This window comes from Bubalus kerabau, chromosome 15 (assembly GCF_029407905.1).
Source record: "Bubalus kerabau isolate K-KA32 ecotype Philippines breed swamp buffalo chromosome 15, PCC_UOA_SB_1v2, whole genome shotgun sequence".
NCBI lineage: Eukaryota > Metazoa > Chordata > Mammalia > Artiodactyla > Bovidae > Bubalus > Bubalus kerabau.
The window spans coordinates 62,369,926-62,397,531 of NC_073638.1; the positions used below are offsets into that span (position 1 = coordinate 62,369,926).

The 27,606-nt window shown below is 39.2% G+C and overlaps 1 protein-coding gene across 1 annotated transcript in view; it reads right to left on the reverse strand.

The window, feature by feature from the left end:
- The window catches only part of DCDC1 (doublecortin domain containing 1), a 477,869-nt gene that overhangs the window by 76,475 nt on the left and 373,788 nt on the right, over positions 1-27,606 (reverse strand). Inside the window, exon 20 of the mRNA XM_055549196.1 lies at positions 6,400-6,523. Coding sequence (XP_055405171.1) covers positions 6,400-6,523 — 124 coding nt within the window. The remainder of the gene's footprint in view (positions 1-6,399; positions 6,524-27,606) is intronic.

Sequence of the window (27,606 nt, forward strand, 5' to 3'; positions counted from 1 at the left end):
CAAGCAAGAATATTGGAGTGGGTTGCCATTCCCTTCTCCAGGAAATCTTCCTGACCCAGAGATCAAGCCCAACTGTCCTGAATTGCAGGCAGATTATTTATCATCTGAGCCACTAGGGATGTTTGAATAATGCATGAATAAATAAATAAATGTATGAATGAATGAATGAATGCAAAGTAACCAAATTCTACAACTGAAACATCTAAATTTGTTTAAACCTTATCATCTCATTCATCTCACTCTGTTTTATGCAATATTCCCCAAATATATTTATTTGGCAAAGAAGAACGCATTTGGTTTTCTTTTTGACACACAGCCCCATACATCTTAAACAGTAAGCTCCATGAAGGTAGGTATCATGCTGTCTCTTTTCTTGCTCTGTTTGCATTGCCTAAATACCTAATAAACATTGGTTAGATAAGTAATAAAGCCAGTAAATTAAATCTGGAATAAAATTAACATATATGCTTACAGTGATCAAAGTGCTCTGAAACCCACAAGATTAATGTCACATTTCCTAATTACAATCTATTTATATGTAGTCTTTCCAAGAAAAAATTAATTCTGATTAATTACAAATTAAAAAAATCATCTTTTTGCTTAAAAAGTCAATTATGTTGAAATGGGACCGGAGAAAATATGGTTCCCTCATATTCAGTTCAATTCAGTCGCTCAGTCATGTCCGACTCTTTGCGATCCCATGAATTGCAGCACGCCGGGTCTCCCTGTCCATCACCAACTCCTGGAGTTCACTTAAACTCATGTCCATCGAGTCAGTGATGCCATCCAGCCATCTCATCCTCTGTCGTCCCCTTCTCCTCCTGCCCCCAATCCCTCCCAGCGTCAGAGACTTTTCCAATGAGTCAACTCTTCGCATGAGGTGGCCAAAGTACTGCAGTTTCAGCTTTAGCATCATTCCTTCCAAAGAAATCCCAGAGCTGATCTCCTTCAGAATGGACTGGTTGGATCTCCTTACAGTCCAAGGGACTCTCAAGAGTCTTCTCCAACACCACAGTTCAAAAGCATCAATTCTTCGGCACTCAGCTTTCTTCACAGTCCAACTCTCACATCCATACATGACCACAGGAAAAACCATAGCCTTGACTAGATGGACTTTTGTTGGCAAAGTAATGTCTCTGCTTTTCAATATGCTATCTAGGTTGGTCATAACTTTCCTTCTAAGGAGTAAGCGTCTTTTAATTTCATGGCTGCAGTCACCATCTGCAGTGATTTTGGAGCCCCAAAAAATAAAGTCTGACACTGTTTCCACTGTTTCCTCATCTATTTCCCATGAAGTGATGGGACCAGATGCCATGACTTTCGTTTTCTGAATGTTGAGCTTTAAGCCAACTTTTTCACTCTCCTCTTTCACTTTCATCAAGAGGCTTTTGAGTTCCTCTCCACTTTCTGCCATAAGAGTGGTGTCATCTGCATATCTGAAGTTATTGATATTTCTCCCACAATCTTGATTCCAGCTTGTGCTTCAATTTCTCATGATGTACTCTGCATATAAGTTAAATAAGCTTGAAGTCAAGTAGAGTGAATTTTATTTGACTGAAAACTATGTCTGTTCCCTGCTTGGTAAATATTTTTTTTCTCTTCTGCAAACATTTCAAGAAATAAGAGGACCCTTAGGCTGAGTTATTTTGAAATACATGGTCAATTTATATCATTTTATGTAATTTAGTTGCCTTAGTCCTTTCTGTTCAGTTTATAAGCCAAGTCAGGGTTTTGTTGGACTATAGTGACTTTGTCCACCCAAAATCTACTGTTCCTGTTTACATGCCTGGAGAACTGTGAGGTAATCCATTTTCATTCCCAAAATCATTTAGTTGTCAAATTCTAGACTATTGATGGCACTATGGTGAAGAGGTAAGGAACCCTCCTGCCAATGTAGGAGATGTAAGAGACTCAGGTTCGATCCCTGCATCAGGAAGATCCCCTGGAGGAGGACATGGCAACCCACTCCACTATTCTTGCTTAGAGAATGCCATGGACAGAAGAGCCTGGGAGGCTACAGTCCATCTATAGGGTCACAGAGTCAGAGAAGACTGAAGCAACTTAACACACACAGTAAAAATGTTATTGTTTTAAAAGGTATGTGTTAAGAGGAACGTGGTTAACTTAGGTTTCCTAATATAACTACCATTCACCATTTAAGTCAAATAATTAATTAACTGAATTACTCTATCTGTATAAGAAGGGATGACAAGAATACATAGAAGAACTGTACAAAAAAGATCTTCACAACCCAGATAATCACGATGGTGTGATCACTGACCTAGAGCCAGACATCCTGGAATGTGAAGTCAAGTGGGCATTAGAAAGCATCACTACGAACAAAGCTAGTGGAGGTGATGGAATTCCAGTTGAGCTATTCCAAATCCTGAAAGATGATGCTGTGAAAGTGCTGCACTCAATATGCCAGCAAATTTGGAAAACTCAGCAGTGGCCACAGGACTGGAAAAGGTCCATTTTCATTCCAATCCCAAAGAAAGGCAATGCCAAAGAATGCTCAAACTATGGCACAATTGCACTCATCTCACATGCTAGTAAAGTAATGCTCAAAATTCTCCAAGCCAGGCTTCAGCAATATGTGAACCGTGAACTTCCTGATGTTCAAGCTGGTTTTAGAAAAGGCAGAGGAACCAGAGATCAAATTGCCAACATCCTCTGGATCACAAAAAGCAAGAGAGTTCCAGAAAAACATCTATTTCTGCTTTATTGACTATGCCAAAGCCTTTGACTGTGTGGATCACAATAAACTGTGGAAAATTCTGAAAGAGATAGGAATACCAGACCACCTGATCTGCCTCTTGAGAAATTTGTATGCAGATCAGGAAGCAACAGTTAGAACTGGACATGGAACAACAGACTGGTTCCAAATAGGAAAAGGAGTTCATCAAGGCTGTATATTGTCACCCTGTTTATTTAACTTCTATGCAGAGTACATCATGAGAAACGCTGGATTGGAAGAAACACAAGCTGGAATCAAGATTGCCAGAAATATCAATAACCTCAGATATGCAGATGACACCACCCTTATGGCAGAAAGTGGAGAGGAACTCAAAAGCCTCTTGATGAAAGTGAAAGTGGAGAGTGAAAAAGTTGGCTTAAAGCTCAACATTCAGTAAACGAAGATCATGGCATCTGGTCCCATCACTTCATGGCAAATAGATGGGGAAACAGTGGAAACAGTGTCAGACTTTATTTTTTGGGGCTCCAAAATCACTGCAGATGGTGACTGCAGCCATGAAATTAAAAGACGCTTACTCCTTGGAAGGAAAGTTATGACCAACCTAGATAGCATATTGAAAAGCAGAGACATTACTTTGCCAACAAAGGTTCATCTAGTCAAGGCTATGGTTTTTCCTGTGGTCACATATGGATGTGAGAGTTGGACTGTGAATAAGGCTGAGCAGCGAAGAATTGATGCTTTTGAACTGTGGTGTTGGAGAAGACTCTTAAGAGTCCCTTGGACTGCAAGGAGATCCAACCAGTCCATTCTGAAGGAGATCAGCTCTGGGATTTCTTTGGAAGGAATGATGCTAAAGCTGAAACTCCAGTACTTTGGCCACCTCATGCGAAGAGTTGTCTCATTGGAAAAATCTCTGATGCTGGGAGGGATTGGGGGCAGGAGGAGAAGGGGACGACAGAGGATGAGATGGCTGGATGGCATCACTGACTCGATGGACGTGAGTCTGAGTGAACTCCGGGAGTTGGTGATGGACAGGGAGGCCTGGCGTGCTGCAATTCATGGTGTTGCAAAGAGTTGGACATGACTGAGTGACTGATCTGATCTGATCTGAGACTATGTTGAAAAAAAAAATAAGCACAGTATCTGTGAAGTCTACCATAATTACCTTTTTCTCTCTTTCTAAGAAAGTACACTTCCTTATGAGGCATCCCTGTCACCCTTCGGTGGGAGGGAATCTTGATATTCCAATTAGAAGTGTCCCCTGTTTGTTGGAAAAGCCTTTTTTTTTTTTGGCCTGATTTTTAGCACTGTCCTTTTTGATACATATTTAATCAAATTAAATGTTCAAACTTATCAAAACTTTTCTTTCTTTTCAAGGATATGCCCTTCTTTTCCCCTTCTTCAGTGTGATCTCTGGGTGTGGATGAAAGTTCAAAAAATCATGTACCATTGGGAAAAGGGGCTCATGGTCTATAGAGGAGAATTTGGTCAGTCATGTCCAACTTTTTGTGATCCCCATGGACTGTAGCCTGCCAGGCACCTCTGTCCATGGAATTTTCCAGGCAAGGATATTGGAGTGGGCTGCCATTTCCTACTTCAGGGGTTCTTCCCAACCCAGGGATCGAACCCAGATCTCCTACATTGCAAGCAGATGCTTTACCGTCTGAGCTACTAGGGAAGCCCTTCATGGTCTATATGTGATACTTGTCCTTGATTTGTAAAGATATGTGTCTCTTCTCATTGGCTACTGGGGCAACCCGCTGACACTTGTCCACCTCCAGTTGAGAAGTAAGTTATCCTTTCTGCTTCTCTTGGTTTTAGCCTCTGCCCTTTCTGGACCTCTGAAGAAAAGCCTACAATTAGTAACTCACATTTTTTTCCTTGGCCTATGCTGGGCTTGTCTGTCTCTGTGCTATCCCTCCACCCTTGGCTCCATGACGGCTCTCATGATGCTGTACCCTGAATCTTAGACACATAATTCATCTAGCCCCTGGCTCAGGCTACCCAAACCACAGCCCCTGGTATTTTTAAGAACTCCTCCTTTATCTCCAAAACAAAACAAAAATGACAACAAAAACCCCTCAGCTTTCTAGACTGTTGCTTCTGTGTGCCGTGTGCTCAGTCGTGTCCGACTCTTTGCAACCCATGGATAGTAGCCCACTGGGCTCCTCTAAGCATGTGATTTCCCCAGCAAGAATACTGGATGAGTTGACATTTCCTCTTCCAGGAGATCTTCCTGACCCAGGGATCGAACCTGTGTCCCTTGAATCTCCTGCACTGGCAGGCGTATTCTTTACCACTGAGCCATCAGGGAAGCCCAGATGTTGCTTCACCACAATCTAAATATAAGGGCGTATTTGGGCCCCTAAGCAATGACTTCTTGGTTTCAGCCTACATCTGTCCTTCCCTTAAAGCTCTGAGACTCATTGTTTCAGTCACTGAGGAAGCTTAGGGAATTGTGATTTAAAGGCAAAGAAAAAACTAGATTGAGACCAGAAAATGTGACAAAACAACTAAAAAGGTAAGAATACATTTTTAAAAAATCTTTTAGAACATATCACTGACCTAGCAATAAAGCAAGGCATACTGTAGACCCAGAGAGATAGAGTACTAAAACTGAATTTTACTGGGAGGGAGTTTTTCAAACCCAGCAAACTTCTGCTTCCATGGCCTTGAGAGAAAGGGTACAGGAAACAAATTTCAGGGCCCAGCCCTGAGAAGTGTAACAGGAGCACTCCTCTTACAAAACAAGAATCACAAAATGATAAATTTCATTGAAAAGGCAAACCAGAGAGAATGACTCTCAGGTGGTTGGTTGCAAGTAAAACACACCATCTCAAACATTTTCTCTGGGTGGAAGAAAAAAATCTTCCTTGAGAATTCACAACATGGGCTGACCCACACTTGAACTTTCAGCACATTAGCTAAAGATGAAGAGAAAATTAATGATTTGAAAGAAAAATAAATTTTCTTCATAAAAGAAAATATAAAAATAAAATTTTAAATAAACTAAGATAAGTAAAAACTGTTTGATACCAATGACTAAAAGAAGGGCATATATTAGGCAAAAGGAAAATAATCTTAGTTGGAAGGACTGAGATGTAACATTGGAGAAAAATGAAACAGAGGAAAGGTACAAAATAATCTAAATATATGTCATTACAATAAATAGAAAATACTAAAACCCTTAGTTTAGAGATAAAGATTGTCAAAATTGTATTTTAAACTTAACTGTATGCTGATTACTGGAGAGCCATCCTAAAATAGAAGAATGTACAAATATGAAAAATAAAAGGATAAAAAGAAGGTATATAAGGTAAATAGCAACAACAACAACAAAAGATATTTCTACTAGTGTTGGATAATTGAAACATTTACTAGAGCTAAAGAGGATCTACATGTCAGAAGTTTTAATTCACCAGGGTGATAAAATATTTCTGAACATTTGTGTGTCTAGAACCAAATTTCAAAATATATAAAACAAAACTTGACAGACTACAAGAAGAAATAAATTCCATACCCATCCCATAATTGATGACTTAAATACTTCTTTCTAATTAATTGATGGAATGACAGAATCAATTGATCACTTGCATCTAGCAACTATAAATCAAAAACCGCAAGGATGTTTTCACACACATTGATCACATACTGGACCTTAAAATAAGTCTCAACAACAATGTCCTTATGCTAAACAGGACCTCATTAAGTTGACCACTGGGAAGGACTGGCCACATGTAGGTAAGCTTATTCCAGAGAGGATTTTCAACTCTGGAATGTTTCCACTGGCCTGGCTTGCTGGTCCCTTCATGCTTTATGGCCCATCTAAAAAAAAAAGAATTTAGCAAGATTAAATATCACTATAAAATAATCATTGAGTACTTCTTTTTTTTTAATTTTATTTTATTTTTAAACTTTACATAATTGTATTAGTTTTGACAAATATCAAAATGAATCCGCCACAGGTATACATGTGTTCCCCATCCTGAACCCTCCTCCCTCTTCCCTCCCCATACCATTCCTCTGGGTCGTCCCAGTGCACCAGCCCCAAGCATCCAGTATCGTGCATCGAACCTGGACTGGCAACTCGTTTCATACATGATATTTTACATGTTTCAATGCCATTAGGTGGCAAAAACTCAGTGTGAATTTTAAAAAGTCTGGTAATTTACTGTGTACAAGAGACATAAGCTCAGTCACTCAGTCATGTCCAACTCTTTGCAGCCCCATGGACTGAAGCCGGCTCACCAGACTCCTCTGTTCATGGAATTTTCCAGGCAAGAATACTGGAACAAGTTACCATTTCCTCCTCCAGGGGACCCTTCCAACCCAGGAATTGAACCCACATCTCCCATATCTCCTGCATTGGCAGGCAGGTTCTTTACCACTAGCACCACTTGGGAAGCCCCAACAAGACACGTAAATAAAAGTAATGTTTTAATGAAAGAATACATTTTTAAAAATCAGGAAAAATTGGCAATGTTATAATCAACAGTGACATTTGAGGCAAAAGGCAAAGTAGAATTATAGTCAATTTCCGACAACAATGACGTAAATAGCAGAAGAAATTCAAACAAAACTTTTTAGACATTCAAAGAGAAACCAACATAGATGTAATCAGTGTGGGAGATGTCATTACATCACCACCAGATTATGAACTACTAGGTACACTGTTTTAAATAACAAATAAGGATAAAACATCTGACTGCTAAAACGAGTGAATGTAACCATGACCACTTGCTTATAGACATTCTAGTCTGTTAACAGGAAATGTGTCTTTCTCAATAATTCTTGCAACATTTGTAATATTTCCACACACTAACAAAGCAAACTTCAATAATGTTTTGAAATGAAAACTGAACAAGCTATACTTTGTGGCAAATGATAGAATAAAATTAGAGATAAATGAAAGTTTAAATTTTACAATTTCAACCACAAGATAATTTTAAAAACACATTCTCTGTTCCAAAATACTATTAATATTATCCCAGACAGGCAGAGGAAAAAAATAACACAATCAATACCTATTTAGAAGCAATGACATAATAACACAAAGACTTGAAGAATACATTTAGAATTATATTCAAAGATAAATTTATAATGTTAAACGCTTATGTATTAAGGGCTAAATAGAGAAGAGAAATTAAAAAAGCATTCACCCAATAATTCATTTTAAATGTATCCAATGGAAAAGAGATGAAAGAAAATAGCAAAGATTCAAATATAAACAAATATTAGAAAATCAAATAGTAAGCCTGGCATGTTGCAGTCTATGGGGTCACAAAGAGTCAGACGCGACTGAGCAACTGAACTGAGTAGAATTTTAAAGAAATTTTTTAAAAAATTAAAATTAAAATAGAAAATCTCATGCAAGTAAATTTAGATTAAAAAATGCATAGCAGATAGAAAAATCAAGCTAAATATTCAGCACCGAGACAATTAGGAGTATATTATGTGTGTATATGTTAATAAATGTAAAACTTATGAAATAATTTTTTAAAACCCTCAAAGGTCTGAAATAGAAAATATGCTCTTACTCATGTAACTTCACAGGGCATGGAACATATCATTTTCATACTATATGAAACATTCTAAACCATAAAGATGTAGAAAATTAGCTATCTCATTCCATGAATGGGAAATTGGCTTCATAATAAAGTCAGTCACTGGTAATGTAAGAAATAAATCAACAATCTTACTTAAAATCAAAGATGTGAGATTCGTAATTCAATATTAGCTAGTAAAATTTAACACTATGGCAAGAGAATAATCACTATAGTTAAGTAATTGCCTAGAAATGAAATGATGGACAATTACTAATATGATGTCACTGATTAATGAAGGACAATAAGGAGCAGCCCATTACACATCATTTTCTAGCACACGTGAAGGTCATGTGAGCCTAAACATTTTCTGAGCTCACCCAGCCTCCTCAGAAGCATCTGCAGTGTCCAAACCTGTGTTCAAGGAACTGGCTTTCCTGTTGAAGCTTGCTGGGAGTTTTGGGGTCCTGGGTACTGAGGGGTGGTGGTGGCACGAAAGACTTCCTCTTTCCCACCTGAGAACCTGATCTCCAATTACAGTAGAGCTGTGTGCTCCAATCTAAGACCAACACTTCTGTTTGTGTCTACATCCTTATCTTCTCTCATCTAGGACTTTGTCCTGAACTATTAATTTTCCTTCCTTTCTGGTCATTCCATCTGCATTATGTCTGACAGCTTGATATCTTTAAAAAAGAAAAACACTTAAAAAAACCACTTTTTTTAAAAAAAGAAAACACTTCCAGTTGTTGCCTTATTTCTTTGTGCTCTTAAAATGCTCATCTCTTTTTATTTTTTTTTAATTTATTATTCTTATTTTTATTTCCTGTCTGTGCCACACAGCACATGGGATCTTAGGTCCCTGACCAGGGACTGAACCCACACCCCCTGCATTGGAAGTGTGGAGTCTTAATCATGGGGCCACCAGGGAAGTCCCTCATCTCTTCTTATCCCTTTTTCTCTTAAGCCAATTCCAATTAGATTCTTATTTCTTGAACTTCAGTGAAAATGCCCCATCAGTATTTTAATATCACCAAAGCCCAAGATCATTTCTTGAGACATAAGTGAACTAACAGCAGTGTTCAACATGATCCTTCCCTCTTTTTCAGAACACTTTCTCTGACTTGACCTGACTTCATTTGACTCCGATGAAACCATATTCTCTTTCTTTTCTTCCATTAGTAGCCAAAAGTGTGAGTCTTCTCTTGAGTGCCAAGGGCTTCCCTGGTGGCTCAGATGGTAAAGAATCCACCTGCAATGCAGGAGACCTGGGTTTGATCCCTGGATTGGGAGGGTCCCCTGGAGAAGGGAATGGCTACCCACTACGCACTCCGGTATTCTTGTCTGGAGAATTCCATGGACAGAGGAGTCTGGCGGGCCATAGTCCATGGGGTCACAGAGAGTCAAACACAACTGAGTGACCAATACTTTCAATTTTCACACTTTCTTGAGTGTCAGAGGATGGGAAATACAGCCTATGAAAATCCAAGATCTGTTGCATCAATTGAGTTTTTAGATGCCATTGGCCTGATGCATGTAGGGCAATTGCTATTCCTTGTAGCTCAAGTGGTAAAGAATCTGCTTGCAATGCAGGAAACTGGGGTTCAATTCCTGGGTCAGGAAGATCCTCTGGAGAAGACAACAGTAATCCACTCCAGTAATCTTGCCTGGAGAATCCCATGGACAGAGAAGCCTGGTGGGCTACAGTCCTTGGGGTCGCAAAGAGTCAGACACGACTGAGCGACTAACACATAAAGGACAGGTTGTTGATAAAAAGATTCATCCTTTGGATTGCAGTGCCTCTATAACTTCAGCCTATCAGGGTGCCTTTAAAAAGAGCTGGTCAAGTTCAGTTTGCATTGTTAATAAACATTAACATGGAGCAAAGGCCATTCTACAGCAGAGTTCCAGCACAGTATGAGCTTTTATGTAAAAGCAATAGACCTCTTAATATTATGTCTTATAAATGAAGAGCTGACAGATCCTTAACTGTAATGGCACTAGCTGGCCGCACTATAATGACTGTACATGAGCATAACATAAATTAGAACTTTACAGCATCACCAAGGACTCTGGAATCTTAATTCCTGGAAGTCAGCACTAGGTGGGGACAGTGATTCGTGCAATGTTTGCAGGCAGCCTTTTTCCTGACTTTCTGAGAACTTATTTTATTTAATATTTTCCATTCTTCTCTTCAGTATAAAAGAGGGTATTCCTCAACAATTGTCTTTTATTATTGAAACATTCTATAAAACAAAGCATCTCACATTTTGAAAGGACTTACTTGATCGCACACACACACACAGGTACACATGCTACAAGGTAACCAAATAAGGTTCAAAAGCAAGTTTGTTTATTTAAAATACTATCTTTATTAGTATACTGCCTTTTCATTAAAAGTAAAATTCTATTTATGATATTTCACATCTATCGACCTCCATGAACAGAAGTTTGACCAAAGTTAAAATATTTTCCTGGATTCATATAAACTAAAAGATTTAAGAAAAACCCAGGATCATTCCTCAGAATTTTAGTTGACAGATACTTCTCTCAAAAACTAAGTCCAGAATTGATTGTATTTTGATTGGGTTTAATAATAGCCCAATACATTGCCATAGATTTGAACTGTTTGAAGCTTTCTAAGATTCTAGTCCTCTGGACAGAGAAGAAATCATTCAAAATCAGGAACCACACACACAAGCTCTTCTTAAACATTGTATAAGGGTTCAGAGATTAGATGCGTAACTGAAATCTGAATCCATCCGTATTAGTCTTTAGGTTTTTACCAGTACCACTGTATCAATTATAGATATTTATCTTGAAATTTACATTGAATATTAAAACTAAATAGTTTAAGCAAATTTTTTTAAGATTTAAATTTTAAATAACTTTACACCAATAGAAACAAGGCACTGAAGAATGATAGTACATTCATTTACAAGCCAAAATGTCCAAAGATCAAGTAATTTCTGCATATTAGACATTATTCTACTCATTTTGTTTCTGGAATATTTTGTAGAAACTAATGAAAACCCATGGAATTTGTTCTTCTGTTTTATATATCCCCATTTGCTCCATCTCTTTACATTATTTTGATAACTAGCAAAGTACTTAAAATAGAGACTGAATTTTAATACCAAATAAAGACTAAGTGGGGGAACTCAATGATCATGCTTCCATCTTGCATAACTGGGAATTTTTAAGAGTAAGAAATTGTTCCAACAATTACCCTGAAAAGAATACATATTTCATAATAATTTCCATAATTATGTATTATATTCATCTCAATTGAAAATTATCAATTAGGCTTTTTAGCACATTTCAAAGTTGTTCTTAAAAACATCAATTGTTAAAACACAGTGGAAACCTAAAGTACATTAATGGTAATTGCCAGGAATATGTATATATTTAGTTTAGAAAAATAAAGGGATATACAGATGGATATAAAGTCACACCCGACATCTCCTTGCAAGTTTTTTTTTCCCCAACATAAAGTCTTTGACCTGCTTTATTTTGTTTTGCTTTTCTAGTTGGCTGAGCTTCCTGCTTATTTAGATTTTGGATACATAGAAGGAATCTGTATTCAGTACTAAAAACCTATCATTATCTCCCAGAGATAGAGAGTTTCGGAGTTGTGTAAAAGTAAAGCTCTCTCTGCAGGTACAGTAAAATCTCCACCAAGTACATGATTTGTAAACACACAAAAAAACCCATTGTTCCTTCAGAATACTTGCCTATTGTGGAGTCCTCTGTGATCTTTGAGTTCTTCAATCTTTTTATCACCTATTTGGGCCTCACAGACTCGCTTTGGTACCTGAGATCTTTGGGGTATCCACTACCTGAAGTTACTGTATCAACCTTCATGCAAATAAAACAAAGTAATAACCGTTTACGGAGCACCTGCTCTCCCTCCCCTGCACTATACTAGGCACGACAGGGAACACACAAGAAAGGGCTTCTGCCCCAGGAAAATGACAGCGTTTTAGGAAGAAGCAAAAATTACATACCTGGGAAAGTTTTTGAAAACAATACAATACGTAATGGGAAAAAATAGCACTTTCAGTAAGAGTTATAACAGGTAGACCTAATGGAAAGAAAATAATATGAGCTTCCCATTACAGAAAGAAACTGTCAGGGTGGGGGAAGAATCCTTGCCAAGCATGCATGAATTTTGTATACATGGAGAATAAAGAGTTTGGGATAATGAGAGGGAGGAAGAAAGATGCCATTTAAAGAGATGGAAAAAGAATATAATCATTTGGTGTTATATAATAGCTCCAATAAATATGATTTTTAAAGACAGAGTTCCAGTTAGAGGAGAGTGCTTCACGTTACAGCTTTTCATTTCCCAGTCTCAGTCAGGTTGAGCCAACTCTTTTGCTTAAAGCAAAGTGCTTTACCATTTAAGGCTCTTGATTGCCTTGTTTGTTCATATCAAGAAGGAATAGTTATTCTCCAAATCAATTCTCCCTTCCTTTAGTAATAATGGATTTCCAGATGGACACATGGCTACCCAGATAAAGATGAAGTTTTCTTGAACTTAGGTGTAGCAGCCAAGTGGGCTGTGTGTGGACATGATGCATAGCACTCAGACTTCACCTTTAAAACAACCAGACCAGTGCTCCCCTGGCCCCTTCTCTCCATTCCACTGACTGGGAGATAGCAAGAGCTGGCACAGTCAATTTAATGCAGAGAAAAATGAACCTCTGTATGAGCCTAAAAGTTTTGGAGTGCCTGTCAGAGCAGCTTAGCCTACATGTTTTCTAATATAGTCTTGGTCATTTCCATGGCTCCCGTCTTTTACATTTTCCTGTGCTTCCTCTGAACTTTTTACTGCTTTCTCTGCTATTAACTGCTGAAGAACTTTTCATGGGTTGCCATCACTATTGATAGCTCATCTCTTTCCTAATTCTCATTGCCATTTCACCAATCCATATGTAACAAAGCTTCTGTATCAACTGTGGATTGATACAGATTGGTTTGCCCAACGGTCACTTTTTGTGACTTCTAAAAGAAATGCTCTTAGAGACGGTGACAGGTAGCTCTTCAGGAATAGTGACATTAAGAAGATAGACCCCACTTGTCTGATCTAATGTGGTGCTGTGGCGGTGCCCAGGGAATCATGTGAGGACTTTAGTTATCACTGTTTCACGATTCAGAAAGGGTCCCAAGATATCGACAATCATGAGAAAGTGAGTGGTAGCTTTTTGTAACCATTTCCTCTTCAGGAATATTTTCCCAAACAGATTTTAAGGTCTTTAGATTGACCATTGTGAGCCATATTTTAGTTCTGCATCAAACAAAAATATCCTAGGATAAAGATGAGAAATAAAGAGCAAGTAACTGAGAGGGAAAGAACACAGCAGAGGCTCCAAAAGCAAAGGAAAAGAGCAGTTATCTGAGAAAAAGAAGTGATGAGTTGTAAAAGCACTGGGAAAATAACAAATATTCATAGGAAGTCCCCAAATGTAACCAAGCAATAAGGACCCTTTGTCTAAAGTTGGTCTTGGGAAGCACCATCTGACGTTTTCAACATTTGTGCAGCTGGGTGCCAGGGACCCAAGGAGCTGAGACAGTTTCTGTCCATGAGGAATCCTAGTTTGGTGAGAAAATAGACCAGTGAAACAAATAACGGTGACATCGGTGATAGGGGCAATCATGGGGGCTTATACAAGGCATTTCAGAAAACTAAACAGAGTCATTGAGTCTTCCTGGCCCTTAGGGCATGCTCTGTCCACCTACTGAATACAGGAATGAATGGGTGAGCTAATTTGCTGCTGCTGCTGCTGCTAAGTCACTTCAGTCATGTCCAACTCTGTATGACCCCATAGATGGCAGCCCACCAGGCTCCCCCATCCCTGGGATTCTCCAGGCAAGAACACTGGAGTGGGTTGCCATTTCCTTCTCCAATGCATGTAAGTGAAAAGTGAAAGTGAAGTCGCTCAGTCGTGTCTGACTGTTCAGGACCCCATGGACTGCAGCCTACCAGGCTCCTCCGTCCATAGGATTTTCCAGGCAAGAGTACTGGAGTGGGGTGCCGTTGCCTTCTCCAGAGCTAATCTGGACTATATTTAAATGCACTGGTCATAGCAAACACCCTCTTCCAACAACACAAGAGAAGACTCTACACATGGACATCACCAGATGGTCAACACCGAAATCAGATTGATTATGTTCTTTGCAGCCAAAGATGGAGAAACTCTATACAGTCAACAAAAACCAGACTGGGAGCTGACTGTGGCTCAGATCATGAACTCCTTATTACCAATTCAGAATTAAATTGAAGAAAGTAGGGAAAACCACTAGACCATTCAGGTATTACCTAAATCAAATCCCTTATGATTATACAGTGGAAGTGATTTAATGGCCTAGATCTGATAGATAGAGTGCCTGATGAACTATGGAATGAGGTTCGTGACATTGTACAGGACAGGGATCAAGACCATCCCCATGGAAAAGAACTGCAAAAAAGCAAAATGGCTGTCTGGAGAGGCCTTACAAATAGCTGTGAAAAGAAGAGAAGTGAAAAGCAAAGGAGAAAAGGGAAGATATAAGCATCTGTATGCAGAGTTCCAAAGAATAGCAAGAAGAGATAAGAAAGCCTTCCTCAGCGATCAATGCAAAGAAATAGAGGAAAACAACAGAATGGGAAAGACTAGAGATCTCTTCAAGAAAATTAGAGATACCAAAGGAACATTTCATGCAAAGAAGGGCTCGATAAAGGACAGAAATGGCACGGACCTAACAGAAGCAGAAGATAGCAAGAAGAGGTGGCAAGAATACACAGAAGAACTGTACAAAAAAGATCTTCACGACCCAGATAATCACGATAGTGTGATCACTGACCTAGAGCCAGATATCCTGGAATGTGAAGTCAAGTGGGCCTTAGAAAGCATCACTATGAACAAAGCTAGTGGAGGTGATGGAATTCCAGTTGAGCTATTTCAAATCCTGAAGACGATGCTGTGAAAGTGCTGCTCTCAATATGCCAGCATATTTGGAAAACTCAGCAGTGGCCACAGGACTGGAAAAGGTCCGTTTTCATTCCAATCCCAAAGAAAGGCAATGCCAAAGAATGCTCAAACTACGGCACAATTGCACTCATCTCACATGCTAGCAAAGTAATGCTCAAAATTCTCCAAGCCAGTCTTCAGCAATATGTGAACTGTGAACTTCCTGATGTTCAAGCTGGTTTTAGAAAAGGCAGAGGAACCAGAGATCAAATTGTCAACATCTGCTGGCTCATGGAAAAAGCAAGAGAGTTCCAGAAAAACATCTATTTCTGCTTTATTGACTATGCCAAAGCCTTTGACTGTGTGGATCACAATAAACTGTGGAAAATTCTTCAAGAGATGGGAATACCAGACCACCTGACCTGTCTCTTGAGAAATCTGTATGCAGGTCAGGAAGCAACAGTTAGAACTGGACATGGAACAACAGACTGGTTCCAAATAGGAAAAGGAGTTCGTCAAGGCTGTATATTGTCACCCTGCTTATTTAACTTCTATGCAGAGTACATCATGAGAAACGCTGGGTTGGAGGAAGCATAAGCTGAAATCAAGATTGCCGGGAGAAATATCAATAACCTCAGATATGCAGATGACACCACTCTTATGGCAGATAGTGAAGAGGAACTCAAAAGTCTCTTGATGAAAGTGAAAGAGGAGAGTGAAAAAGTTGGCTTAAAGCTCAACATTCAGAAAACGAAGATCATGGCATCTGGTCCCGTCACTTCATGGGCAATAGATGGGGAAACAGTGGAAACAGTGGAAACAGTGTCAGACTTTATTTTTGGCGGCTCCAAAATCACTGCAGATGGTGACTGCAGCCATGAAATTAAAAGACGCTTACTCCTTGGAAGGAAAGTTATGACCAACCCAGATAGCATATTGAAAAGCAGAGACATTACTTTGCCAACAAAGGTCCATCTAGTCAAGGCCATGGTTTTTCCTGTGGTCATGTATGGATGTGAGAGTTGGACTGTGAAGAAGGCTGAGCACTGAAGAATTGATGCTTTGGAACTGTGGTGTTGGAGAAGACTCTTGAGAGTCCCTTGGACTGCAAGGAGATCCAACCAGTCCATTCTGAAGGAGATCAGCTCTTAGATTTCTTTGGAAGGAATGATGCTAAAGCTGAAACTGCAGTACTTTGGCCACCTCATGCGAAGAGTTGACTCATTGGAAAAGACTCTGATGCTGGGAGGGATTGGGGGCAGGAGGAGAAGGGGACGACAGAGGATGAGATGGCTGGATGGCATCACTGACTCGATGGACGTGAGTCTGAGTGAACTCCGGGAGTTGGTGATGGACAGGGAGGCCTGGCGTGCTGCAATTCATGGGGTCACAATGAGTCGGACACGACTGAGTGACTGAACTGTACTGAACTGAGTGAATATGGGTTCTCAATTCCCCATCAATTGATGCCAAAACTCTTGAATTCTTAAATCTGAAGTGAGAGAATATAAATAACACTCAAGATTCCTCTTAAATGTGGGTAGAGTAAGAGATAATTTGCAGAATACAATTTGGTAGATAATAGAATAGCCCCCTATTAAAAATTATTTCTCAAAACTAGGTCCTGAAATTCCATCATTACCAATTAATTTCTTTATGCTCAAATAAACATTGCAGGATTTGCAAAACAAAGAGTCAGAACTTTATGACCTGTAATAGGCTGTAAAATGGACCCTCAATAGATATCCATGTCCTGCTCCCTGGAACCTGTGAATGTTACTATACAAGGCAAAAACAGACTTTGCAGGTGTGATTAAATTAAGGATCTTGACACAGGAGATTATCCTGAATTATCTGAGTAGGTTCTATACATAATCATGCATCATTAGACAAGACAGTCAGGGAGAAATTCAACCCTACAGAAGAAAAGAAGACAACATGACCAGGGAAGCAGAGACTGAAAAGATGAGGCTGCTAACCAAGTAAAACTAGCAGCCACCACATGATTTTCTTTTCTTGGATCCGAGAAGAACTTGTGGGCTACTTCATCTCACCTACCATTTCTCAACGAAGGAAATGAGATCTGGTAAGACTTACCCACCTGGTTATAAGAAGGGTTTGTAGTAAAATCAGAGCCCTATGGCTCAGTGAATCACCCAGTCCACATGGGAAAACATACCTTTAGATGTAAACAGCTTTGACTGTCCAGAAAGTCTGTGCAATGGTTCTAATAATTCAGTTCAAATGTTACTGTCATAAAGAAGGTGTTTGTTGAATGAACTGAATCAGAATGCAAGATGGCCCTCTCTCTGTTCTTTCAAAGAAAACAATGCGTTTTCTCAGAGAGACAAGAAGCAATAGGGATTCCCATAGTCTTTGAACCTCTTGAAAAATGGCCTTCTATATTTTTCTTCTAATGCAGAGAATTATACAAACGAAACTCTTAATAAACACACATGTGAACAATCCTATGCTTGTCACAGTGCTGATACTGTGAGCAGCATACAATTCAGTGTACAAGAAACAGCATCTATTTCTACTAGACTGTAAACTTCATGGGGATTTTGTCTGTTTTGTTACAGAGCATCCCCAGTACCTGGAACAGCATCTAGCACAGAGCCTGTACTGAATAAACAGTTGTAGAGTGTAGCACCAGCTGGAGACCTGGGCAACCAGCGGCCCCGCCCTGGCCCTCACTTCTGCCCTCTTCTCACTTCACTCAGTGGGCAAGGGGAGGTGTCCACCTGGAGCCCATGTGCCACCCCCTAATACACTTCCAAGCAGTTCTCGGAGACCTCAGGGTTCTCTGGCCAAATAGTCCCAAACTTGCTTCTAGGGACTGGAACAGTCTCCGCCCCAAATCTAGCCCGATTGCAAACCTCCTGTGTGCAGTTCCTATTATTGAAAGCTGGCCAAGGGACTGTTCTGCTTAGGGTGGATCAGACATTGGACATGGGAGTTGGGGTGCCTACCTATTCAGCTTGTGTGCCATTAAGTGTTAGATACAGCTGGGGCTGTGAAGAGAGGATGAGTAGGCCATGGGCAGGGAGTCTCTATTGTATCATGGGATAAAAGGGCTGTTTTTATCCCATAAACCTGCAAATTTAAGAGGAGGTTGGCTTTAATAAATAGATGGATGGATGGATAATTGCATAGATCAATAAATGAATGAAAAAATGCCCTACCATGAACCAGGGAAAGAGAAATGAATGGAGGCACACAGGTTTCCCAGAGATTCTGACAAAGCCAAGCCTGTCAAATTAGACAAGGGCTCTTTTAGTGCTTTTAATGATTCATCTCAACAATAACAATGTTGTTCAGAAAAATACTGTTTATATCTCATGATCTTCCAGTGACCAAAAAGATTGAGTCTAATGATGACATAAAATGTAACTTTTTAAGATAAAGTTCTTCAACAAAATAAAAACTTTAAATGTGTCACTTGACACATTTTGATGTCAAAATATATTCCAGCTTCAATTATAAAAAGAAAGTTCTAAAGTCACAAAAAGAACGCACTTTCTCTTGCTAAGTCCACCTGGCAGCAGTCCTGGAACCTAGAGGTGCTCACCAGACACTTGTCAGCAGAGCAGAGTAGCTTGCGAGAGCAGGCAGTCTGATGCCAGACCACTTGGATTAATCTTGGCTTCACCTCAGACTAGCTGGGTGACCATGGACATGTCATTCTTGGGATAACAAGATACCTATTTCAGAGAGTTATTATAGAAATTAGACACATCATTATCTGCAGAGGAACAGAACAGTGTCCAACTCATAGTCAGCACTCTAGAAAGGCTGATGTCCAGAGTTAAATGTTATGTTACTATTAAATGACATAGTGATATGTGACCCATAGTATTAGCTATTCTTAGTATATGACAGATTATATTTAATTTCTAAAACAGGCATGGTCTCTAAGTGTTGGCCAATTTAAATTTTAAAGGCTATTCTCTAGGCTAACTTCAAAGCAACTCTAGTAATAACAGATTCAACCATCTCAAAAGATTTTTAGTGTGTTGCCACAGTCGACTTTGGCTAATGTAATATTAATTCAGTGGGAGTTTTATAGGTCAGCAGGTAGAAAGGCTATGTTTTAACTTTGTCTTCCCTGGGTGATAAAGATGTAGTCGACATTTCAATCATTCAAATCTATGCTAAATGTATGGAATAATAAGAAAGAACCTAATGTCCATCTGTGCTAGAAAGCTTCAGGTAAACTGTATACTGGAAAAACCAAAGAAGTACCAAGGAGACCTAACCAGAAACAAAGTTAAATGGATTGTATAAACTATAAAAATATTAATAATAATGCCTTCGACCCATCTCCTGGAGTGAAAAATGACACCACGTATACCTGTTTTTGTTCAAGAAAATTTTAAGGTTTTATTGTTTTCCTTAAAACAGCTAAATATAAATTCTTAATCTCAAATATACACATAAATTACATATGTGAAAACTCATGAATGTGAATGGTGACTAAAATGGCCCAAAGAATTTCTATTTGAGGAACTCTCACAAATAGTTTCTATTTCTCCCATTATTAGTATTTTTTCTGTTGTTCTATTGTTTTTCTTAAAGCATCTTTTGTTAAGAAAACACTCCACAACTTTTTCCATGGTAAGTTGAAGTTACACGCCACTGGGGGAAAGAAACCTTCACATTTTAACATTACAACTTTAACAGGATCTGCGAAGATATTATCTGAAGCGTCAGCAGAGCAATGAAATGAAGTTAATACACAATACTCAGCAAACTTCATAACATTACCTCTTTTTTTTCCGCACAGATCAGGCTGATTTGAAAGAGAAGCATTTGTTTGAAAATTAATAGCAACATTCTTTTGTTTCATTTTATGCAGCTTTAAAGACCTGAGGAGCCTTAGGAATTAATTGCAGGCTTCTAATAAACACAATGATGTAATGACGTATTTAACATTACTGTTTTTTGTTTGATTCCAAATAAATTGCAGATTTTTTCTGGTGTGATAGTAAAACAATTACCATTTTGCAAAAAGGATAATTAATCTGCAATTTTTTCACATTAGATCATATATCTCTAAAGAGTGCCCACAGATTTGATAGTCTTCAGCTGCTGTGTATTTATTTTTCATTTTTTCTACTGATGTAGCACCCCATCAGTGCTGACATTTAAATGAGTGAGTATTCAACACAAATGTGATCATTTGTACAGCATCCAGTGCGGCCCCATACTGAGATGATTGCTTCTGGGAGCCATCCACGGGTTCTCAAATAGGGGGAAAAAGCCAGGCAAAATTTTATCAATTTACATTTTTCTGTGATTAATTTTTATGCAAATAAGGGCCCGACCGTGCTCCCATCTCACCTGAATCATCCGGATCATCAAAGACAAATTGAGCATCACTTATTTAAAAAATAGGCTTTAAACTACTCTACAGCTGTGTTGGAAAATGCTAAGAGCAGGGCATGAACTTCTCTAATATAACAGGAATAGATAAGAAAATGTCTTTTATGTGCATTTTGTACACAATGCCACAAGCATGGAACTTAACACAATAAAAAATTGCCTTTGCCTTGAATATTCTCTGGTCTTTGTAAATAGTCAGCAATGGGAATGACAGCATACAAAGCAATATTTTCCCAATTTCTGAATGCATAATCAGAAATGTTTCCCATTAAACAAAAAATGCTGACCATTACATGTCTTTGCCAACTTTCTATTGCTTCTGGATTAAAGTGTCCAATAAAAAGAGTAAATATGTAGTGGAAACAAAATTTCACAGAACTCAATGACAAGTCTTAGTTTGTGATGGGGGTTTATGGTGTCAGTATTATGTTGCATAAAACTGACATAGCACTTCTGGGTCTATACAGTCTATTTCTCAAAACATCTACTAAAATAATATAATTATTTAGTTTGCATTCGTGTCTGACTCTGTGCGACCCCATAGACGGCAGCCCACCAGGCTCCCCCGTCCCTGGGATTCTCCAGGCAAGAACACTGGAGTGGGTTGCCATTTCCTTCTCCAAAAAATTATAAAAATCATATTGGATTTTTTTCAAATAATAATATCCTCCAGATTTATGAACTACAAGTAAAGATGTTTGCCATGATATCTGGGATCAAGTTAACAGTGTGATTCATATAAATAGTCACAGCTTACAAATGCCACCTCAGCAGTAACTAAGTTCAATTTACTATTTTTTAGCACAAGCTATATTTTCTCACATGGTATCTTTTGAAAGTGTGCTTAGAGTTTTATATACATGACTCAGTTATCAAAATCTTCCCAGATGTCTCCTTTTCTCTCACTCACAAAAATAATCACCAGAGCAGAAATAAATTGTTGACAATTCTCAGAGAATGGAAACAGACCACAGGGGGTAAAAATCTGGTTATCTGAATGGGCGATATAATCGAAGGTTCAGCTAAGCTAAGGGAATTTCAACATAAACAATGCTCTTATTTCCAAGAACGGATTCTCCTTTATACACAATAGTGGAGGAATGCCAATCCTTTCCTTACTGCTGTGAGAAAAGTGCTGGACAGGAACAAGATTAGAATCTTAAAAGCTGTCCTGGAGAGCTAAATTACTGTGCAGCGTACAGGTGAGGAGGTAAAAAGAGCAAAAATAAATGGAGTTTATTCCATGGTTTTTAGAGTTTATTTCACGAAGACAGAAATAAAGATACCTAAATCCATAGTTACAGTCGCCCCATGTGAGATGGCTCTGTGTGTGTGAGAGTGTGTGTGTGTGTGTGTGTGTGTGTGTGTGTGTGTCTGTGTGTGTGTAGCCATCTGTGTATGGAACTGTGTCATGGGCCTCTTCTCTCCCTCACCAACAAAAATTTGCCACTCAACACCAACTTCCACACACAAAAAAGATTCCTGTTTACCTTCACACTGTCTTCCTTCAAAAATAACCTGGGAAAGACAGGAGTTTCCAACACACAAAAAAATAATTTTAGCCTGGTGAGCAATTGCTATGAAATAGAATAACTAGATTTGTACAACTTTTGATGCACACACACACACATCTGTCTTTGGCTTAAACTAGCCAGCACAGAACATCTTCCGCTGTGGTTCCATCAGGAGTGGAAGCAATTTACATTGTTCGTAACCTGGACATATCATAGTCTCAAAGGTGGGCGTAGAGAAACTTGCAATGCCCAAGGATTTACAAACTCTACCCCTGACTCTTTTAACTGTGGTGCTGGAGAAGACTCTTGAGAGTCCCTTGGACTGCAAGGAGATCAAACCAGTCAATCCTAAAGGAAATCAATCCTAAATATTCATTGGAAGGACTGATACTGAAGCTGAAGCTCCAATACTTTGGCCAGCTGATGCAAAGAGCTGACTCATTAGAAAATACCCTGATGCTGGGAAAGACTGAAGGCAGGAAGAGAAGGGGACAACAGAGGACAAGATGGTTCCATGGCATCACAACTTGATGGACATGAGTTTGAGCAAGCTCTAGGAGATGGTGAAGGACAGGGAAGCCTGGTGTGCTGCAGTCCAAGAGGTTGCAAAGAGTCAGATGTGACTGAGTGACTGGACAGCAAAAAAAAAAAATCCCCCTGACTTTAAGCAGCAGCTGTTTGGTTTAAAGCAGGTCAGCTGGCAACCACACAGCTGGTTGTTTTTTTGTTTGTTTTTTTTTTAAAGTACAGAATAGTTGCCAGTGTAATATGAAAACCAGCCCTTCTCTCACAGAAGTAAATGGCACCTCCCAAATGATGGGGGAGCTGCTTCCACATGTGTCCAATGAGCACATTTGGGGAGAGTGGGACAAGGAACTGGAGGAGAAAATCTTTAGGGATGACAACTCACAAACTTAGGGAAGAAATAAAGTTAGTCCTAAAAGGAGTGAAATGGGAAACCAGAGCTCCTGGAAAAGGTTGCAGGGTCTTACACAGCACACACATTTAACCTTGGCCATGGTCTTTGTTTCTAACACAAAATAAGAAACTCCAAATATCAATAAGAATACAAACAGCTCTGCTCTTAATCAGCATGCATTGTATTAAAAAATACTACCAAAAAGAAAGGCATTCTTTATGAAGTGACTACTGAAAATAACTCCTACTGTATTTTAAAAAGCATAATATATACCTAATGTATACATATATATTTCTCTAGACAATATATGTGATTGTGTAGATAAAATCATAAATGAAAATGGGTCATATTTCTTGCATGTCCACAATGCCAGGAACTGTTCTGGGCACTTGGGATATAGTCATAAACAGGACAGACAAGCTTACTGCTATTATGGAGCTTATAATCAACATAAATAAAGAAGGTCTGAAAATAGTTCATGTTACTCCAGATGTTCAAGCTGGTTTTAGAAAAGGCAGAGGACCAGAGATCAAATTGCCAACATCTACTGGATCATCGAAAAAGCAAAGGAGTTTCAGAAAAACATCTATTTCTGCTTTATTGACTATGCCAAAGCCTTTGACTGTGTGGATCACAATAAACTGTGGAAAATTCTGAAAGAGATGGGAATACCAGACCACCTGACCTGCCTCTTGAGAAACCTATATGCAGGTCAGGAAGCAGCAGTTCGAACTGGACATGGAACAACAGACTGGTTCCAAATAGGAAAAGGAGTATGTCAAGGCTGTATATTATCACCCTGCTTATTTAACTCCTATGCAGAGTACATCATGAGAAACGCTGGGCTGGAAGAAGCACAAGCTGGAATCAAGATTGCCAGGAGAAATATCAATCACCTCAGATATGCAGATGACACCACTCTTATGGCAGAAAGTGAAGAACTAAAGAGCCTTTTGATGAAACTGAAAGAAGAGAGTGAAAAAGTTGGCTTAAAACTGAACATTCAGAAAACTAAGATCATGGCATCTGGTCCCATCACTTCATGGCAAATAGATAGGGAAACAATGGAAACAGTGACAGACTTTATTTTGGGGGGGTCCAAAATCACTGCAATAACTGTAGCCATGAAATTAAAAGATGCTTGCTCCTTGGAAGGAAAGTTATGACCAACCTAGACAGCATATTAAAAAGCAGAGACATTACTTTGCCAATAAAGGTTCGTCTAGTCAAGGCTATGATTTTTTCAGTGGTCATGTATGGATGTGAGAATTGGACTATAACGTAAGCTGAGCGCCGAAGAATTGATGCTTCTGAACTCTCAAGAAGACTCTTGAGAGTCCCTTGGACTGCAAGGAGATTCAACCAGTCCATTCTAAAGGAGATCAGTCCTGGGTATTCATTGGAAGGACTGATGTTGAAGCTGAAGCTCCAATACTTTGGCCACCTGAGGACCCAGGGCTCTGTCCTTGACCTCTTCTCTTTTACCTCTATACTCCATAGATGATTTCATCTGCTCCCAAGGCTTGAAATGCCATCAGGATTCCAGTGATTGCCCAATCCATAGCTCTAGTCCCAACCTCTGCAGGCTCGTAGATCCAATTTCATTTGGAGGTGGAATCTCAAACTGAACATATCCCAATTAGAAAGGTTATTTTCCTTTTTCAGACTTGCTGACTGAAGAGCTGACTCATTTGAAAAGACCCTTATGCTGGGAGGGATTGGGGGCAGGAGGAGAAGGGGACAACAGAGGATGAGATTGTTGGATGGCATCACCGACTCAATGGACATGGGTTTGGGTGGACTCCAGGAGTTGGTGATGGACAGGGAGGCCTGGCATGATGCAGTTCATGGGGTCGCAAGGAGTTGGACACGACTGAGTGAATGAACTGAACTGAACTGATGCAGAGAATTAAAATATGTCAACATGATACAGAGTGACTCTGTAACTAATTTATGCGGGGTTAGTGGGAAGGCTTCTCTTAGGAGGCTACGTTTTAGCTGAGATTCGAATGATAAGAAAGAAAGAGCCATGTGAACCTCATGTGAAGAGTAATTGGGGCCAGAAGAACAACCGGCAAGATGGCACTGGCTAGATGGAAAAAAGCTTAGTATATTCCAGGAACAAAAGGAGAGCTAGGAGGCTGGAGCAGACAGCAGTCATGGACAGGACAGGAGGCAGACCTTGTAGGGTTTGGCAAGCCAAGGTAAGAAGTTGAGATTTTATTCTAAACATGATATACTGTTACAGATGAGAGTGACATCATCTAATTTCAATTTAAAAATAAAAGACTGGATGCTGATGGAAAATGGATAATAGGGGAGCAAAAATGGAAGCAGAAAGAGCAGGCAGAAATCAGTTGCTATGGAACAGATGATGGTGACCAGGACTAGAATTTAGTGGCAATCAGATCTAAGCATGGAAATCAAAGAACAGATTCATTCATAGAACTTGAGAATGGATTAAGTATTAGGATAGGGCTGGTGATAGACAAAGAAACTAAAGCAAAGTCCAGGTGCTCGGCGTGAGGACATGGATAGATGGAGAGGACTAGAATAGGAGCAAGTCTGAAAAAGGAAAATAACCTTTCTAATTGGGATATGTTCAGTTTGAGATTCCACCTCCAAATGAAATTGGATCTACGAGCCTGCAGAGGTTGGGACTAGAGCTATGGATTGGGCAATCACTGGAATCCTGATGGCATTTCAAGCCTTGGGAGCAGATGAAATCATCTATGGAGTATAGAGGTAAAAGAGAAGAGGTCAAGGACAGAGCCCTGGGTCCTCAATGTTGAGAGTTAGACCAAAAAGCAAAAAAGAGCAAGCAGCAAAGAGACTGAAAGGGAGTGTCCAGTGTGGTAGGAGAGAGACCAAGAGAATGAAGTGTTTCACAAGTAGGAAGTATGAGGTTAAACATGTCAAATACTTGGAAAGATCATATAAGAACAAGGAAATGACCACTGGAATTCTATGGCATGTGGTAAGGAAAAAGCAGTTATTTTTCAATATTTACTTTAATGTGAGTGAAACACTGTTCCAGAATCAAGAGTACTCATACTCCCCAAAACCCCCAAGACAATCCAAACTGAAAAAGACTTCTCTCTTTCCTCCTAAATTCAATCTTAGAACCCCATCACCGACTGTGGGAATTTTGATAAACCTGAAAATCTGATGTCCTCTTTATCCTCACTCTCTAATACATAGAAATGTACCAATATCACATATAAATTGTCAAAATAAGTATATAAATCTCATTAAAGTGGGTTTATGCTCTCTTTTGAGCTTTACAATTCAGAAACAAACACAATTGTGCTTTCTGGATCTAAGACAGTACTACCAGGCAAAATAAATTATTTCTGCTCAAATCTATTCCAGAATGTATCATAGAGCATTGGATTAAACATCCTATTTAAACAACATACAACATCACACGTGTAAGATATTTCTCATACTCTTATCTAAGAAGCCATTTTTTTAAACAAGCATTGTGGGATGCCAAAAAATAAAACCAATTCATGATTGCTCTAATGTAATAATGGGCTAGAAACCTCCCAGTCTACTAAAAGTTGATTTGAATGGGGGGAATAGGAGGTTAGAGGAAAACTGGTGTTTTTTGTTTGGACAGCTGAGTGGAGTTGTGTTCATGCACTGTATGTGCATGCCTGAGCCCAGGACACTTGAAATACAAAATCAAAGAATGATGTACCTTTACTCCAGCCAGCCCTAAAGTCTACTAAGGAAAAAAAAAACAAACAAAAAAACATTGAGCTGGAGGAGATGTTTTCTCAAGAGATGTTGTAAAAATACAAGGCACCATGAATGTTGCTTCAGAATCTTAGTGACAGAGCCGGGGTGTCAACTACAGCAGAACCTGTGTATACAGTTGAATATGTGTATGCAGTGTAAGATGCCCTAGGGACCTCAAGAGAAACAAAAATAAAATAATTCTTATTCCTGTGAGATTTCATTTAAATATATGCTCTCCAAGGAGGATAACCTGGTGTCATCACTGTGCAGGCTAAGGGGGCATAGCACTTTTTGACATATTGAGGTATTTGTAGTGTTGAGATTCACTGGAAGTGCTCCCAGGAGCAGTGAAGTCACGTGGTCATGGACGCACCTGTAACATCCTCTTTGGGAAATGTATGTCCTCAAGAAGGAAGCTACAGTCAAAGAAAATGAGAGACAAGTGGACTGTCCACAAATATACGTGAAATACTGTGGAGATGCTCAGGAATAACCAGGGAGAGGTAGGGAAGAAGATCCAGAAGGGCTAACGTGCTCCAGATAGCAGGTGGGGCTGTCGACCAGGAAACGTGGCCATTTGTGGTGTGACCTTATTTGTATCTCAGGCTAATGAAGTCTCAGGACATTTGGATTCCACCAATAATAAAGCACATATGTTTTTATAATACAACTGTATGTTTAGTTTCTTCTTATTATCTGTATTAAGCTATTTACACAGTGGAATTGTATTTAAAGAGTTATTTAGTAAAGACATGCCACAAATAGACAGTTTCACTAACACTAATCACACAAGAGCAGTGAAGCAAACTTATGTTCAAGAAAGTAACATGGGTGAGAACTTTCCATTCCTGTG